Raw genomic sequence first — 14509 nt, 5'->3', positions numbered from 1 at the left:
ATCTATTACATGGTAGCAGCCTGCTTCAGTAAAACTGCATGCCCTTTTAAAAGGGCACTGGATTAAAATGGAATATCTTCCCAGTAGTAGGTTCTCCAAATAGATTTGGCTATGCCAGTTACCATAGAGTGTGCTTTCAGACATAATGTACCTGAACTCCCTAATTCAGTACTTCTAATCCACCAATTATAACGTATATTACGTTTTCCCAATTTAGAAGTTTTTCTTTTCTGATGGAATATTTCGAAATCAGATTTTGACATGAGGTAATACATCTTAACAAAACATTCGGGCCTCCTCCTTTCACTTCATATCTGGGAGCTTCCCTTATGTTAATCTATATGATCATAGTCCTCCCCGGAGAAGGTTAACTTTGCACCAGCTGGTTCTGCCCTAGTAGAACAATTGTCTTTGTAAGGAGGTGAGGTACCCTACATTTCTCCAGGAAATGCTCAAGCCTAGTGGAACCAGACTTAGCATTGACACAATTGCCCTTGTCCTTCAGTTCCGCAAGAAATATTCTTAATTGGCAGGGGTATTATAAAAAAAGACGAGTTACTCTTTTCCAAATATTGAGTGTCCCAACACGTTAGGTTTCCTAGATTTTAGTGCCATGAATGCCAATCTAGCTTCCACTGATGATAGTGCTTTAAAGATGGCAGTGATACTGTGTTGAATCAATAGATGCCCAGTATTCATGTGCTCATTCTAAAGCATTTCAGGATCTTGATGCCTGTATACTGAAGTCCTGTTCGATTGAACCAGGACTGGACCATTCAGCTTGAAATTTACCTACCAGATCAGTGGGATAGTCGGGCTTTTGCTTTGCCCTTTTGGCTGCAGTGGAGAGATGCAATCTTTGAATTCTGTAGGTGGCTTCATAGCTTTAAGATACAAAAAAGGATACTCTGGTGCTGTGCCTGCTTCTTCTTGCCATGAACTAAGTGCTAAACCTAAAATGCAAAAGTAGCTTACAAACATGCCATCAAAAAACCAGGTTACAGTACCACATTGTAAACCCTCACAACCCTTCAACATCACAACTGAGAAAAAGCGTGCTCCAACCGCATCTCACTGGCCTCTATGAACTTTCCTTGCACTGGGGGCTATCGAATGAAAGGGTGTATACCTCTCTCCCACATAGTGAATAGTCAGGGATTTTTTTCTCAAAAAGACTCTTTCAAGTTGCTTTTTTTCTATCTATTAGATCTTGTTAGAGCTACCAGCGATGGTGATCCAACTGGGGATATCTCGTGCAGCTTAGCCCAAGTAGCAGTTGCTAAAGCAGCAATTACTAATATCTTTACAGACAAAGCAATTCGGAAAGCCACTGCACGAAAAGAACTAGTATATGAAGTAAACGAACAAGTGGGTCATCAGCTAGCGGTGCAAATGCGGCAACAAATTAATGTTAACATAATTAGGGAGATTAAAGATCCAGTGGCAGGACAACTAAAAGACCCAGAATTAATCAGGGAAGCCTTTTGTCGGTTTTATACAGAACTATACTTTGAAGATGGCAGTGGGGACATAGCCGATATGGAAAGGTACCTAAAGAACTGTGAAAGTGGCAGCCTTGAGGAAAACGTACAGCAGGCTCTAGAGGAAACTCCTAGTATGGAGGAGATGCTAACAGCTGTCAAGAGTCTCCCGAAAGGGAAGGCAACAGGACTTGATAGTATCCCCTCAGAGTTCTATAATACATTTATAGATCAAATCAAGCATATACTGATTGACTTGATTATTCATATCTTCTCCGGGGGGACAACCACCTAGTTCCTGGTCCAGGGCTAAAATTGTGATCTTTGCCAAAAAAGGGAAGCCCCCTGAACTCTTGGGGTCGTATCGCCCCATAACTCTTATAAACGCCGATTCCAAAATATATTCAAAAATATTGGCAAACCGGGTAGCACCAATTATACAAAAAGTAGTTGCCAGTAGCCAACATGGTTTTGTTCCCGGGAGGTCAACAATAAATCCTATCCAGAGGGTTATCACGCTTTTTGATGGAACAGGAACTGCAGGAGACCCTATGGCCCTAATCCTTCTGGATGCAGAGAAGGCATTTGATAGGGTCTCCTGGCAGTTTCTCTGGAAAGCAATGGCAATGATGGGATTTCGAACAGGGTTTATTCAGGCTACACAAAAAATGCATGTTAATCCTAAGGCTGTAGTGTCCGTAAATGGAAGCTTAACTAAGGAATTTCTTATAACCAGAGGTACTCGCCAGGGCTGCCCTTGCTCGCCATTGCTCTTTGCAATATACATAGACTCTTTTATTCGCTACCTGGAAAAAAATGACAACATTGCACCTATCATATCACAGGGACACGCTACAAAAATGTTAGCATATGCTGACGATATTGCTATAGTCACCCCAGATCCTGTAGGTGCAATGCTGAACATCGAATCCGAGGCGGTGAAATTTGGACTTGTCTCTGGCTATGCAGTCAATCAGGGGAAGACACAAATTGTTTTAAATCAAAAGATTGTGATGGACGACCCTAGAGTAGTAAAGGGAGCAACTTACCTGGGGGTTATCATCTCCTCAAACCTGGAGGAAGTTGTGGATATTAATGTCAAGCCAATGCTGAACTCAATGCATAAGGACTTACGACGCCTAGATAACCTTCATCTGTCCATCATTGGGAGAGCAAACGCAATCAAAATGGTGTTTTTTCCCAAAATTTTATACTTATTTAGGGCAATTTGTTTGGAATTCTCTAACCAGTGGCTTACCTCAATTGAACGTACATTCTCTAGATTTATATGGGCATATGCACAACCCCGGCGGGCATATAAATATCTCACCCTTCCTAAAGATAGAGGTGGGCTAGCTCTTCCTAATCTGAGAAGATATTACTGGTCGTGTGTACTACTTTATAGTAAGGAACTACTACAAGAGGGGGATAACACAGAAGATCATACAGTATCGATTTTCCAGCTGCTTGTTGGAAATTCTAGTAATGGTTATCTATGGAGGCATATTCATGACAGTTATCACAAGAAGGTCAAATTTAAGACTCTCTATAGCTGTTTTAAAGTCCGGAAGGCCGTAAGAGAAGCATTTGGAATAAGACAAATCTCACATTACACACCGATATGGAACAATCCAATTCTTCCACCAATGGTTTTCAAGGACAATTGTGTAAGTAAATGGCATAGAATAGGAATTATACAATTAGGGGACATGTTTACAACACACGGGATTAAATCTTTTGAAACTTTGAAGGAAGAATACAGCTTAGACTGGCGGAATTTCTTTAAATACCTCCAAATCAGGGATTTTTTAACTCGCAAACCGGGGGCCAGGACATTGGGGGAAGAATCTACTCTAGTAGAGATGATCATACACTCTAAAAATCATACTATCGGTGGAGTTTATGCGTTGCTGTTGACCATATTCCCGGACGACCTTCATCAATGAAGTGGCAAAGCAAACTTGAGAATTCAAACAAAGGCTTTCTACACACCTATCAGCTAGCTCAAACTATTCTGATTTCCACTAAACTTCAGGCACTATTCTACAAAACCTGTTTTTTTCTTTATTATACACCTGACAAGATTGCAAAATGGGGAACCGGCAAAGGGACCTGTTGCCCGAGATGCAACTCACCTAAAGCCGATTCCATACATATCTTTGCCTCTTGCCCTGGGTTAATTACTTTAAAGCAAGACATAGAGAGGTTTTTATCATCCGTTCTTCATAGAGAGGTGACTTTGTCAAAAGAGGCAATGGTACTTGGGGCAGACGAAGCAGATAACATTGAAAGTGGCCAAGAGTTCATATTTGTAGCGATGGCTGTCCTGCGGTTATGCCTAGCTTCCGCTTGGCTCGACCCGTTAGCGCCCTCTTTCCAGCAGTGGTTAGCTAGGCTATTGGCGGTACATAATATTGAGATAGCCATTTATCAACGGAAAGGTAATCAGCGGCGCAAAAGGGGTATGAAAATCTGGACCCCTCTTACACAATGGCGGGATTCACAAACATAATCTAATGTACCTACAAGGCTGTAATGTATATAGGACTTTGCTTTTAAGTTTGGTTTATGTAATGATGGGTTAAACAAAAAGGAAAAAACAATGTAATGCTCATGACGTTAATGTGCGTATGCTTACCTGTCCGTCATACGGGGAATTGGGGGGGGAATAAATGTAAAACCATGAATAAAAACATTTAAACAAAAAAGTAAACCCTCACAACCCTTCAACATCACAACTGAGAAAAAGCGTGCTCCAACCGCATCTCACTGGCCTCTATGAACTTTCCTTGCACTGGGGGCTATCGAATGAAAGGGTGTATACCCCTCGCCCACATAGTGAATAGTCAGGGATTTGTTCTCAAAAAGACTCTTTCAAGTTGCTTTTTTTCTGTATTTACCACTATGTGCCCAAAATGTCGCATGGTTATTATCGCCACTAATAACATTTCCTTAATTTCCATGTGCTGGTTTTGCTCAGGCTTTGTGTCTGATAATAATCTGAACTCTCATTTACTTTTTTACTAAATGTGCGATGATATTACATTTTTCTTGTCTCTATTTTGCTATTTTGCTACTTAAGCACTTCTTAATAGTAAGTTCTAGCTTAAACCACATGTGTAAAAGGTAGGTAGGTTAAAGGCAATTTGAGAAATCTGTGCAGTTGTGGGGCCTTCTTAGAAGGTTTTCTCTCCCACAAACATCTCTTTCTGTCATATGGCTTTCTAACAACTCTCCGTACCAACATTTAGGTGTTGCTGGGGAATGCTTCTAGGATAAAGAATGTACAGAAGGAAGAGTATCCTTTAGAAGCTTCAATAATATTGGTTCTGATCAATCCTGCACTCCCTGTAGCCCCATATCCTGTTGCCCTCCTTGGATCAGGGTTGGATTGGGGCCACAATTCGGCCAGCGCAGATAAAATAAATAGTGGCCCACATTCGCAGATCGCAACTTTTCTCAATACACTGCTTGGTTAGGAGCTAAATTATGGCAAATATTTGCAGTAATACAAGTATTTTGAGCTTATAGGGCCAGTACTTAAATAGGATATCAATATTCCAATGGATAAAAAATACTTTAGAAGCACAAAATTATCAAAGTACTAGGAACTGACATTTAATTTTTTTTTTTTGTTATCCATACGTTTGCTGTGGATCTTTTGATTAAGGTTCACTGGAAAACATGAGATGGTACAGATATGAACTGCCTATTATACTCACCCTGGGCTTTTATGATGTTCATGTTAGGTTTTGCAGAATTTAAGAGAGAGCCTCCAATGCTCAGAGAGTAGTGAAAGGTGCATCTGTTTTTTTGTTATACTGGCTGCTAGCATCACACAAATGTTCTGAGAAAGGGAATGATGCTAGTGTGTAAATTCACAAATAAACAAAAAATATAGTGTCACTTTCCTTACATGTTTTTTATATAGCACAAACTAGGCCCAGAGGCACTGGAGTACTTTACATGAGCACCACATAACATTACAGAGGGTCATATTTTTTTTTTTAGGTTCATGTAGATTAAGTGATTTCCCCTGAATCACAGGATGTTGAACTGTCCTGGGACCTGAGCCTGATTTCCCAGTTTCAAAGTCAACTAAGGCCACAACCTGTCCCCGTTGACTGCAGTAATTGATATCTGGCAGACAAAGGAGAAGAGCAGGGACTGATTTATCTCCGCCTGTTGCATGGAGTGGAGGAGGACAAAAATAAACTGAGGAGCTCCCTCGCTGGCACTCGCAAACCCCCATCACCCGATGCTCCAGTCCACTCCCCTGATGAAGTCTCCTGCAAAGTAAGTGCTAATGGTTTCCCATTAGCAGCTCCTTGCAGACTCTGTCACACCTGGAGGGAGACACAGGGTAGGCACACCTCTGTCACGTGGCCGGTGGGGACATTGTCGACATCACTAAGTTAGCATGAGCCTTTCAGCCATGATTCAACTTTGCAAACGTTACTAAGTGCTTTTATTTTGCAATAACTCTGTCTGTGCCTTTCACATGGGAACTGTTCACTGTGTTCGTTCTCTGCCTGTTCCTTGAGTTTAGTCTGCCCCTTGTTGTTCTGTTCTGGTCAGGACCTAGCACTTAGACACAACATACCAATGCAGCTGGTGGGAGACTAGCATTTTGATATTACAGGGATGCACTCATGAAAAACACACACTTGGAGAGACTTTAACAGGGAGAAGAGCAATGCAGTTCCTATGATGTAGATCTACCATCTAGGCACTAAGGTATGGGGTCTCCTGACAAAGCCCAGAGATCTTCTGTTATATAATAATACCTATTCCTAGCAAGGGGAGGGGGTTAGACTGAACTGTCTTCTCATTATGACATTACCCTTCATGATATATGGCCTTGTTGATATGCTGACAATATTTGTATTATGCATTTTTCTGCTTGTTGTGGCACGTATACTGCATTATAGAGCACGATAGTTCAAATAAATATTCTAAAGTATTTTGTGTCTCTGTCAGACTTTATTCTAAACAAAAACAAGAGTGAGGGCGAAAGGGTTGTGCCTCGTTACCGCAATTCCTGAGAGAGTCAGGAGTGTTGTGTTCTGGGGTGTCCAATCATTTGCTTGTCTGTGAGTGCGTAAGAGAGCAAGTGAGACAAAATAGCTAATCGGTCCAGGGCTCATGGGCACTAAGGTGGTGGGAAGACTTAAACCGTATACACCAAGGTCGTCCTATAATCCTGCGCATAGTTCTGTGTGTGTGCAGAGTCCCTGCAACACTTCATGTTGTGACAGTCTGAGCAAACAGAACAAGATGATGTATGGAGTACTGAAACTTTTCAACCACTCACCCCCAGTCAAGACACCTGGGTTGAATCCATTGTTCTTTTGCTCACTATGCCACCCCAGTTTGCACCCAGTCATATGTAAACCAGTCTTGACCCTGCTCCTCCTGGGAACAGTCCAGTCCGAACTGCCAGGCCGGGTCGTTCCAGGACCGGAAACAAGCAACCTCGGACCAGTTTCAGGGTATCACCCCTCATCAGCTAGGCTAGCTTTAATCCAGTGGCCCAGCGAGCAAGGCACCCACATCTGGGCATTCCCTCGGCCACTTAGAGCGAACATAGCAAACACCACAAGATGATATACGGAGTACTGGAACTTTTCAACCACTCACCTCAGTCAAGAGATCTGGGTTGAATCCATCGTTCTTTTGCTCACTATGTCATCCCAGTTTGGACCCAGCCACATGTAAATCAGTCTTGTCTCTGCTCCTCATGGAAGCAGTCCAGCCCGAACTGCCGGGCCTGGACTGAAAACAAGTATCCTGTGGTAGTCGGAGCATCCCCTTGTCATTATGCCGCTGACATTAGCCCGCTGGCCTGACTTCACATGCATGGGGTCATGTTTGTTAAGGCTGTAACTTCAGCCTTTCTCTCGTTGTGCACCATTGTGCACCAGGGGTAGAGTCTTTAGTAGACCAAAAAATCAGCCCACCAACTGTCCTTAGATCTAATGACTTCCTCTATGGATGGAATTTATCAGTGTATTATGAGGGTCACGTGAACAACATTCTTTATGCAGTAGGGAGTTGTCATCTCTAGAAGGAGTCATGTAAAGCCTCTGCAACTCTCTTAGAGATTAATGTTGCCACCTGCCCCCCGGACTGTAGAATGGAAAGAAATTATGGTATGGCTCCCCTGTGGTGGCTGAGCGTTTTTAAAGGTAAACAAACTAAAGAAAAGCTAATGTTAAGAAAAACGAGCATTCATGAAGATCTGTAATCATTTCTAAAACCTGGATATTGACTGGGTGTAATTCTCAGGTGTTGCCGGGGACAATAATCCTTATATTTACCTACTATTGTTGCTGTATCTGACAACTCAAAATGGCTTAACCATAGGGTAAGATTTATTAATTGAGGAATGTGAGGTGAAAGGCAGTCAATTGGCCTTTTGATATACTTGTGGCAAGTTGTCTTTTTTGTTTCCTAAATTCAAGCATTTACCTCTTTTACTTTGAAGTATATATATCAAGCTAAACTGCTTTTTTTAGCACAGCCAAGGATGCATATTGTGACTTGCATTTAAAGGCTCAAGAAAGATTCAGAGAGGTACCCGACAGGGATGCCCCTTGTCCCCCCTCTTGTTCACGCTTACAATAGAGGTGCTCGCCGCCAGGGTCCGACAGAACAATGGCATTCGTGGGTTTACAAGTGGTGCCGCTGACTTGATGCCTGAAAAAATCTCGCTCTACGCAGACGATGTTTTACTTTACATAACGGAACCAGACACCACGATCCCAGAGCTCTTCCGAGAAATAGAATGCTATGGCAAGCTGGCCGGTCACAAGATAAACTGGCACAAATCAGTACTTTACGACCCTGGGGGACACAATCGATGGGGGAGTTTACCAGAAGACCTTCTGACAACTACCGAAGGCTTCCAGTACCTCGGGGTATTCATTACCGTGAGCGAGGCCCTGTCCTTCAGTAGGAACGTAGAAAGGATCATACTTAATGCAGTGGCGGATATGAACCGGTGGAGACAGCTCCCGCTGACTCTCCTAGGAAGGGCGGCCATGTATAAAATGGTCACATTGCCGAAATTCCTCTATGCTCTGCAAAATGAATACTACCCGATACAGGCATCGGTCTTCCGCAGGATCCATGCAGATTTGCGATCCTTCCTCTGGTTGAGTAAGCATGCCCGTGTGGCCTTGTCCACCCTCCAGAGACATCAATACAGTGGTGGGATCTCACTCCCTAATATAGAGGCCTACTACTGGGCAGAACACCTGACGCCAATAAATGACTGGCTCCATGCCCCAGTGGATCACCCAACTTACGCACTAGAAAGAGCGACGATGTCGGCCAAAAATCTACTATGTTTCCTCTATGGCACTCATGGACGGACCTCCCTCCTCCCTGCCACGTTAGTGACACTGTCCGCGTGGACGAAGGCTAACCGTTGCATGGGATGGGATAAGAAGCCCACACGACAGACGCCACTGTGGCACTGCCAGTGGTTAACGGAACTCCACAAACTGAGAGGTTTCCAAAGGTGGGATGATATTGGCATTTCTACTATAGGGGATGTAATTACCAAGGGGGAGTTCAAATCGTTTCAGATCCTTAAGTCAGACTTTGGGCTTCACGACACACAACAGTTTAAATATATACAACTTCGGCACGCCTGGAAGGCCCAAAATATCACGCTCGTAGATATTCCTGAATATGCACCTCTAGAGGGGAGGCTCCTACAGGAGCAGATGCCGGGAAAGGCGGTCTCCCTGACGTATAAAACGTTAACTAACCAGATGCTGGGGGACTTGGCAAAGCTCAGGGCCACTTGGGAGGCGGAGGTGGGAGAGATGGAGGACCTGGACTGGGACACAGTACTGATGCATCCCCGGGAGGTAGCTATCAAATCCCGATTGCGACTGATTCAGTTGAATGTACTCCATAAAACCTACTATGACAGACAGCGGCTATGCAGAATGGGGATAATAGAGGACCCACATTGCCTTCGATGCACTCAGGAAATTGGGGATTTTTATCACACGATATGGTCTTGCAGTGTTATACAAGCACATTGGACCCAGGTGTTCAAAGAATTGGAGGAGGTCCTAGAGGCCCCAATCCCACAAGAGCCCAAACTAGCTCTATTGGGCATGACCAACGAAGTAGACCTGACACGTCCCCTTCTTATCTTTCTGGTCCTAGCATTGGTAGTGGCAAAAAGGGACATTGCAAAGCACTGAGGAGCGCCAGACCCCCCCGACATCGAGGAATGGAGAAGGGGGCTTGATATCTACATGGCAGCCGAACGGGTGACCTACAAGGCCAGGGGATGTCCGAAAAAATTCCGCAGAGTTTGGTCCAAGTGGAGACGATACCGCGGGCTGGATGGGGGGATGTGAAGGTGGGCTTCCCTGGATGAGTGTGTGACGGGTGGCCGGGATTGATGAGACAATGGCTCTAAGAAGTTATTCATTCATACTGCACTTGTGGGATGTCGTAAGATGCTTACGAGTTGTGATGCAGATCTGGGAATCAAAATAGCTGGCACGGGCGCGGGGGGGGGGGGGTGGGAAGGTGTGGCTGCTGCTGAGTTTTTCTGTATATACTTTGATGGAAGCAAATACCGGTGTTTTTATTGTTCATAGGGGGGGGAGGGGGGGGAGTTTTCCAGCAAAAGGAAAAACTGCAGAGGTTCAGAATGGCCCCTTGAAATGCTCGGTACTATATACTGGTCTACACGAAAAGCGCTCGATTGAAAGTTGCCGCCCAACCTCCGGGGTGTGGGCTGAATGGCCGTGTATCTAATTGCTATGGATGAGAAGCGCTATTTGTGGGTATTGGGAGTGCCTAAGGATTTGTCACTTGATTACTGTGAATCTGCAATAACAAATAAAAAAAAATAAAAAAAGAAAGTGATAGAAATGTTATCTTTACTATTTTTTATCAAAAGTACTGAGGGACAAACTTATCGATATTTGGCACAGTGCAAAGCAGCAGTACAACTTGCTGCACTGCATCAAATGGAGAGGGCAGGAATGCGCCATTTCGGGTAAGATATAGCGCATTCCTGCTCTCTCTCTACGCTGACACACTAGTGGCTGCCAAGCACCAAATCAGGCACCCTTTCTCCATGGTGCAAGGGTGCATGAGTTGCAGGCAGGATTATTTTTGTGCCGGAAGGGACACCTTTCTGCCCAAAAGTAATCCTCTATGCAGCACACATAGAAAGAGGACAAAACAAGGTGAAATAAACACATTTCTTCTCATTGGGCCTCCCCTGGGAAGGAGTTCCATTTTGACACATTCGCAGAATTAATAGTGTCAGTAAATCTGGGTGTGCGCCAACACCCACCCTCCACCCATGTGCACTTTTCTAGGGCAGAGTAATTCAAGGCAGCGGCTTGTGCTGCCGTGCATTACTCCAGATGTACTATGTGATGCATAGCCACAAAAGGTAGGTCTGTGTGGCATAGTACATCTTGCTTAAGGGCTTTTGTTGCCCTTGCTTCACCTTGCGTGATGCAAGGGCAACGCTGGCCCTTGATAAACCTGCCCATCTTTGTTTTGCTGTAGTTCTCAGGTAGGCAAACGTAATTCCTGGAAAACAATCCTTAGTAGTTGTCCAGAATATCCAGGGGTTGGCAATGCTGACTATGGGAACTTTTCGTAGGCGATGTACTCTCTACAGAACCAGAGTAAAAAACAGAAAACATCATCCATTTTCAGGTTCTGTAAAATCTAAGAAATCGACGATTCGGTGTCAGACCTCTGTATGCCATCTTTTTGGGGGATTTCAGATGACCATGTGAAATAGGGCCCTTTACAGTTTGAGTCATACTTGCCTTTTACAGGAACATGTCAGTGAGGAAGTTGTAACCAAATATTTGTTCTGCATTTGTTCTGGTTTTAGTAATTCTAGATATGCATAGGTTTTCAATCGGTTTGGGGTGTCCACAGTCACACAACACAGAAACATCACATGCAAATAATTTTAAAACAGTTTGAGACAACACAGTATCCACACACTGAAACACCATATCATTTTTGATGCTGCCTACCCTAAGGAAACCGTGAGTGGATGAGCAACCTACCAACCATACTGACTGGGCTGACAACTATGCTGAGAATGGGTTTGTTTTGTAATTGAATGGCATTTCCAAAAGGCCAGCATTTCTGTGTGATCTCCCTGATTTACAGGAACACCATGGTGAGACAAGTTGGCCTAGCTATGCAATCCTTTCTGTGTCTGTTGGTATTAGAATACAAAACTTGTATTGCCTAGCATTAGGGGTGGGGACATAAGCTACTTAAATAACAGTGTATTGAACCTTGTGTGGACAAATGGTAAGTACTTTAAGATGTCTACATGTGCAACGATCTGTTTGTAGCTTAGATTTCGGTCAATTATTCTTTCATAGATGTAGTGTATATGGTTCAATTTGTAAATGTTACGGACATGTTAGAAGACAGTGTGTTTTAGTCAACTCAAGCTGATGAAATATCAACTTACATACTTCTATAACTCTCTTTTTATTTCATTGCCAGGAACATCCAGAAGAACTAAATTCTTTGGAACTTTCCCCGGAAACTACGTCAAGAGGCTGTGATTGTATTTTTTTACCTATTTATTCTGCCACCTAGCCGCACAGTATACCTGCGTTACATTGCTGAGAACCTTTTCAATCTTGCTTTAAAGTCTCAAGTAGATGTCATTATCCGACCATCATCATCCACTGCCAAAATGTTCCTTCAGTATTAGCGTGAACACTACAGAGCGGAGAACTGCAGGCTTTCAGAAGACCAGAGGAATGGTTTCACTTTGAAGTATTTTACTGTTTTTCCTGCATTCAAGTATTTTCTAGTTCTAATTGATACTGAACAACACGTAAGAACTTTAATTGCCTTGTATAGGCGAAGAGCTTTTGTAAGAGTAAACAATTTTGTTACTGTTATATTTTTGGTCGCTTCTGGTACTATATATCCAGGTTGACGGAGACTTGACCATTAGATCTAATCCCGATGCAGAATATCAAGTTGATATTGAGTTCCCACAAAGTTGGCGTTGGGTGACTTGTGAATCACATTTGGTGACCATGTCTACCTGTACGGCTGGCTCACAAAAGAGACGAGATTCCAACAAGAATGACTGACTTGAGGAAGTCAATGTTGGGCTTCAAGGAGGGGAGATGTTGTGAGAGCCGGATTCAGCTGATCTTGGGTGTCAGTGTATGCGGGAACAAGCAAATGTATTCAACAGCCAACTACATCGGTGATATGGACAGCAATAACAAATGATTGTAATATTATGTCAGGGTATCTTTTAACGTGATCTCACGAGATGGTGACATCTTCAGCAACATGAATGCCGGGTTGCGAGGTTTGAATTTAATGTAAGTGATGATGCAACGAGTTCACCTTGTGTGCTTTTAAGAAAACAGAGCTACCTGACCAGCCAGTCACAGTAGTACATCCTCAAGCCGCACCCAGAGTTCAGATGTGGTTTCACTGCTTTTGAGTATATATTTGTGTATATTAACAAAGCCTGAGTTCCACAGTCTTTTTTTTTGTAATATGGGCACTGCATATTGAGTCGCAAGTATTAAACATTTTACTTTCTGCGCATTTTGTGAGAATGAAGCAGTTATAATTTAAACACGTACGTTTTAAAAAAATGTCCTTTGCAGGCCACGGAAGGAATACGAATCCCAAGCCTTCCCACGCTTTTGTGCATATTTTATTTTTGTTTTCAAGCACCTTATTAGATGAGGACAGATTTTATTTCTCTTTTCTATTTGTTGTACAACTGAACACATGGAAGTGGAATGGTAGCATTTTGTACATATTTCGCCCACTTTTGTTTTGTACAGATCCACAGTTGGGTATATGGTCAGGCAACGAATAAGCATGAAGATATGGTCCCTTCCATCATCATAGACAGTGCAAGATGTGGTTATATGGCTATCATACTGGTGGTGAACACACCACACAGGGACATCCCAAAAAATAGTATTGTGTGCAAAACTTTGTCATTCAAAAATGTAGTGTACCAGCAGCCAAATCTTAAATGTGCACAAATCTGTAGTGAGGACCCATGAAAATTGAGACAAAAGATGACCCTCTTAGTGTAGTCTACCCTTTTGGCTGCGGGTTTCATGGTCAAGCCCTTGGCACCCTGTGTTGTGGGGGCTTGGAATCGTGTACTAGACTCAAAGCATGCAGGTTTGCTGTGAGATTCATGCTTGTCTCTAATACCGTTTACGAAGACTTCGTCCGTTGCCTGTCATATCCAAGAAATGTGCCGTTTCTAAGCTCCGTACCCGTTAAAAAAATGGTTTTCATACCTGAATTTCAGGTCTTTCAATCTTTGGATTCCTACAACAAAGTATATTTGTGTTTTTTTTCCTTGAATAGACTTTTAATAAATTTTGCCTGGCAAAAATTAAAACTTTTGTCTTTTAAATTAAGTGATTTCTAGTGCCACGGGTAAAGTTTACGGTGTGGTGTGAACAAGACTGAAAATCTCACAGTATGATTGGAAGATTTTCCCATATTCGGAATGTGGGTTGAAAACTGGAAGGGGAGTGGTCACAAATATATTGATGTGTAAATGAAGAATTTAGGATGTTCAATGGATGATGAGCCGACATGAAAAGTGATGAATGTAAACCTATGTCCAAAAGGGGTATCAGCAACAATTATATTGAGGGGTTATCTCCTCATATTTGGCACACGTTGTTTCATCTGGCTAGCGGTAATGCATCTGCAAAGAGAACAACTGATGGACAGAATGCAGAACAATGTCATACAGAACATTCACCCCAGTACATAGACCTGGGCCTAAATCCATAGTTTTTTTCTCACCATGCCATTTCAGTTTGGACCCAGCCGTATGCAAATCAGTCTTGACCCTGCACCCAATGGGAACAGTCCAGCCCGAACTACCAGGCCCGGTCCTCCCTGGACTGGAGACAAGCATCCTAGGACCGGTTTCAGGCTTTCAGCCCTCATCAGCCAGGATAGCTTGTCTCCAGTGGCAAGGAGAG

General features: G+C 43.2%; 1 protein-coding gene across 26 annotated transcripts in view; it reads left to right on the top strand.

Moving 5' to 3' along the window:
• The window catches only part of SORBS2 (sorbin and SH3 domain containing 2), a 687606-nt gene extending 673695 nt beyond the window's left edge, over positions 1-13911 (top strand). For all 26 annotated transcript variants that reach the window (XM_078678069.1, XM_078678047.1, XM_078678046.1 and 23 more), the window contains one exon: positions 12012-13911. In XM_078678069.1, the coding sequence (XP_078534195.1) occupies positions 12012-12073 (62 nt within the window). In that variant the 3' untranslated portion in view covers positions 12074-13911. The remainder of the gene's footprint in view (positions 1-12011) is intronic.
• Positions 13912-14509: the final 598 nt, after the last annotated feature.

This window comes from Lissotriton helveticus, chromosome 2_2 (genome assembly GCF_964261635.1).
Source record: "Lissotriton helveticus chromosome 2_2, aLisHel1.1, whole genome shotgun sequence".
NCBI lineage: Eukaryota > Metazoa > Chordata > Amphibia > Caudata > Salamandridae > Lissotriton > Lissotriton helveticus.
Note: the sequence above shows the minus strand (reverse complement) of the source record. Positions and strands in the feature narration are given on the sequence as shown.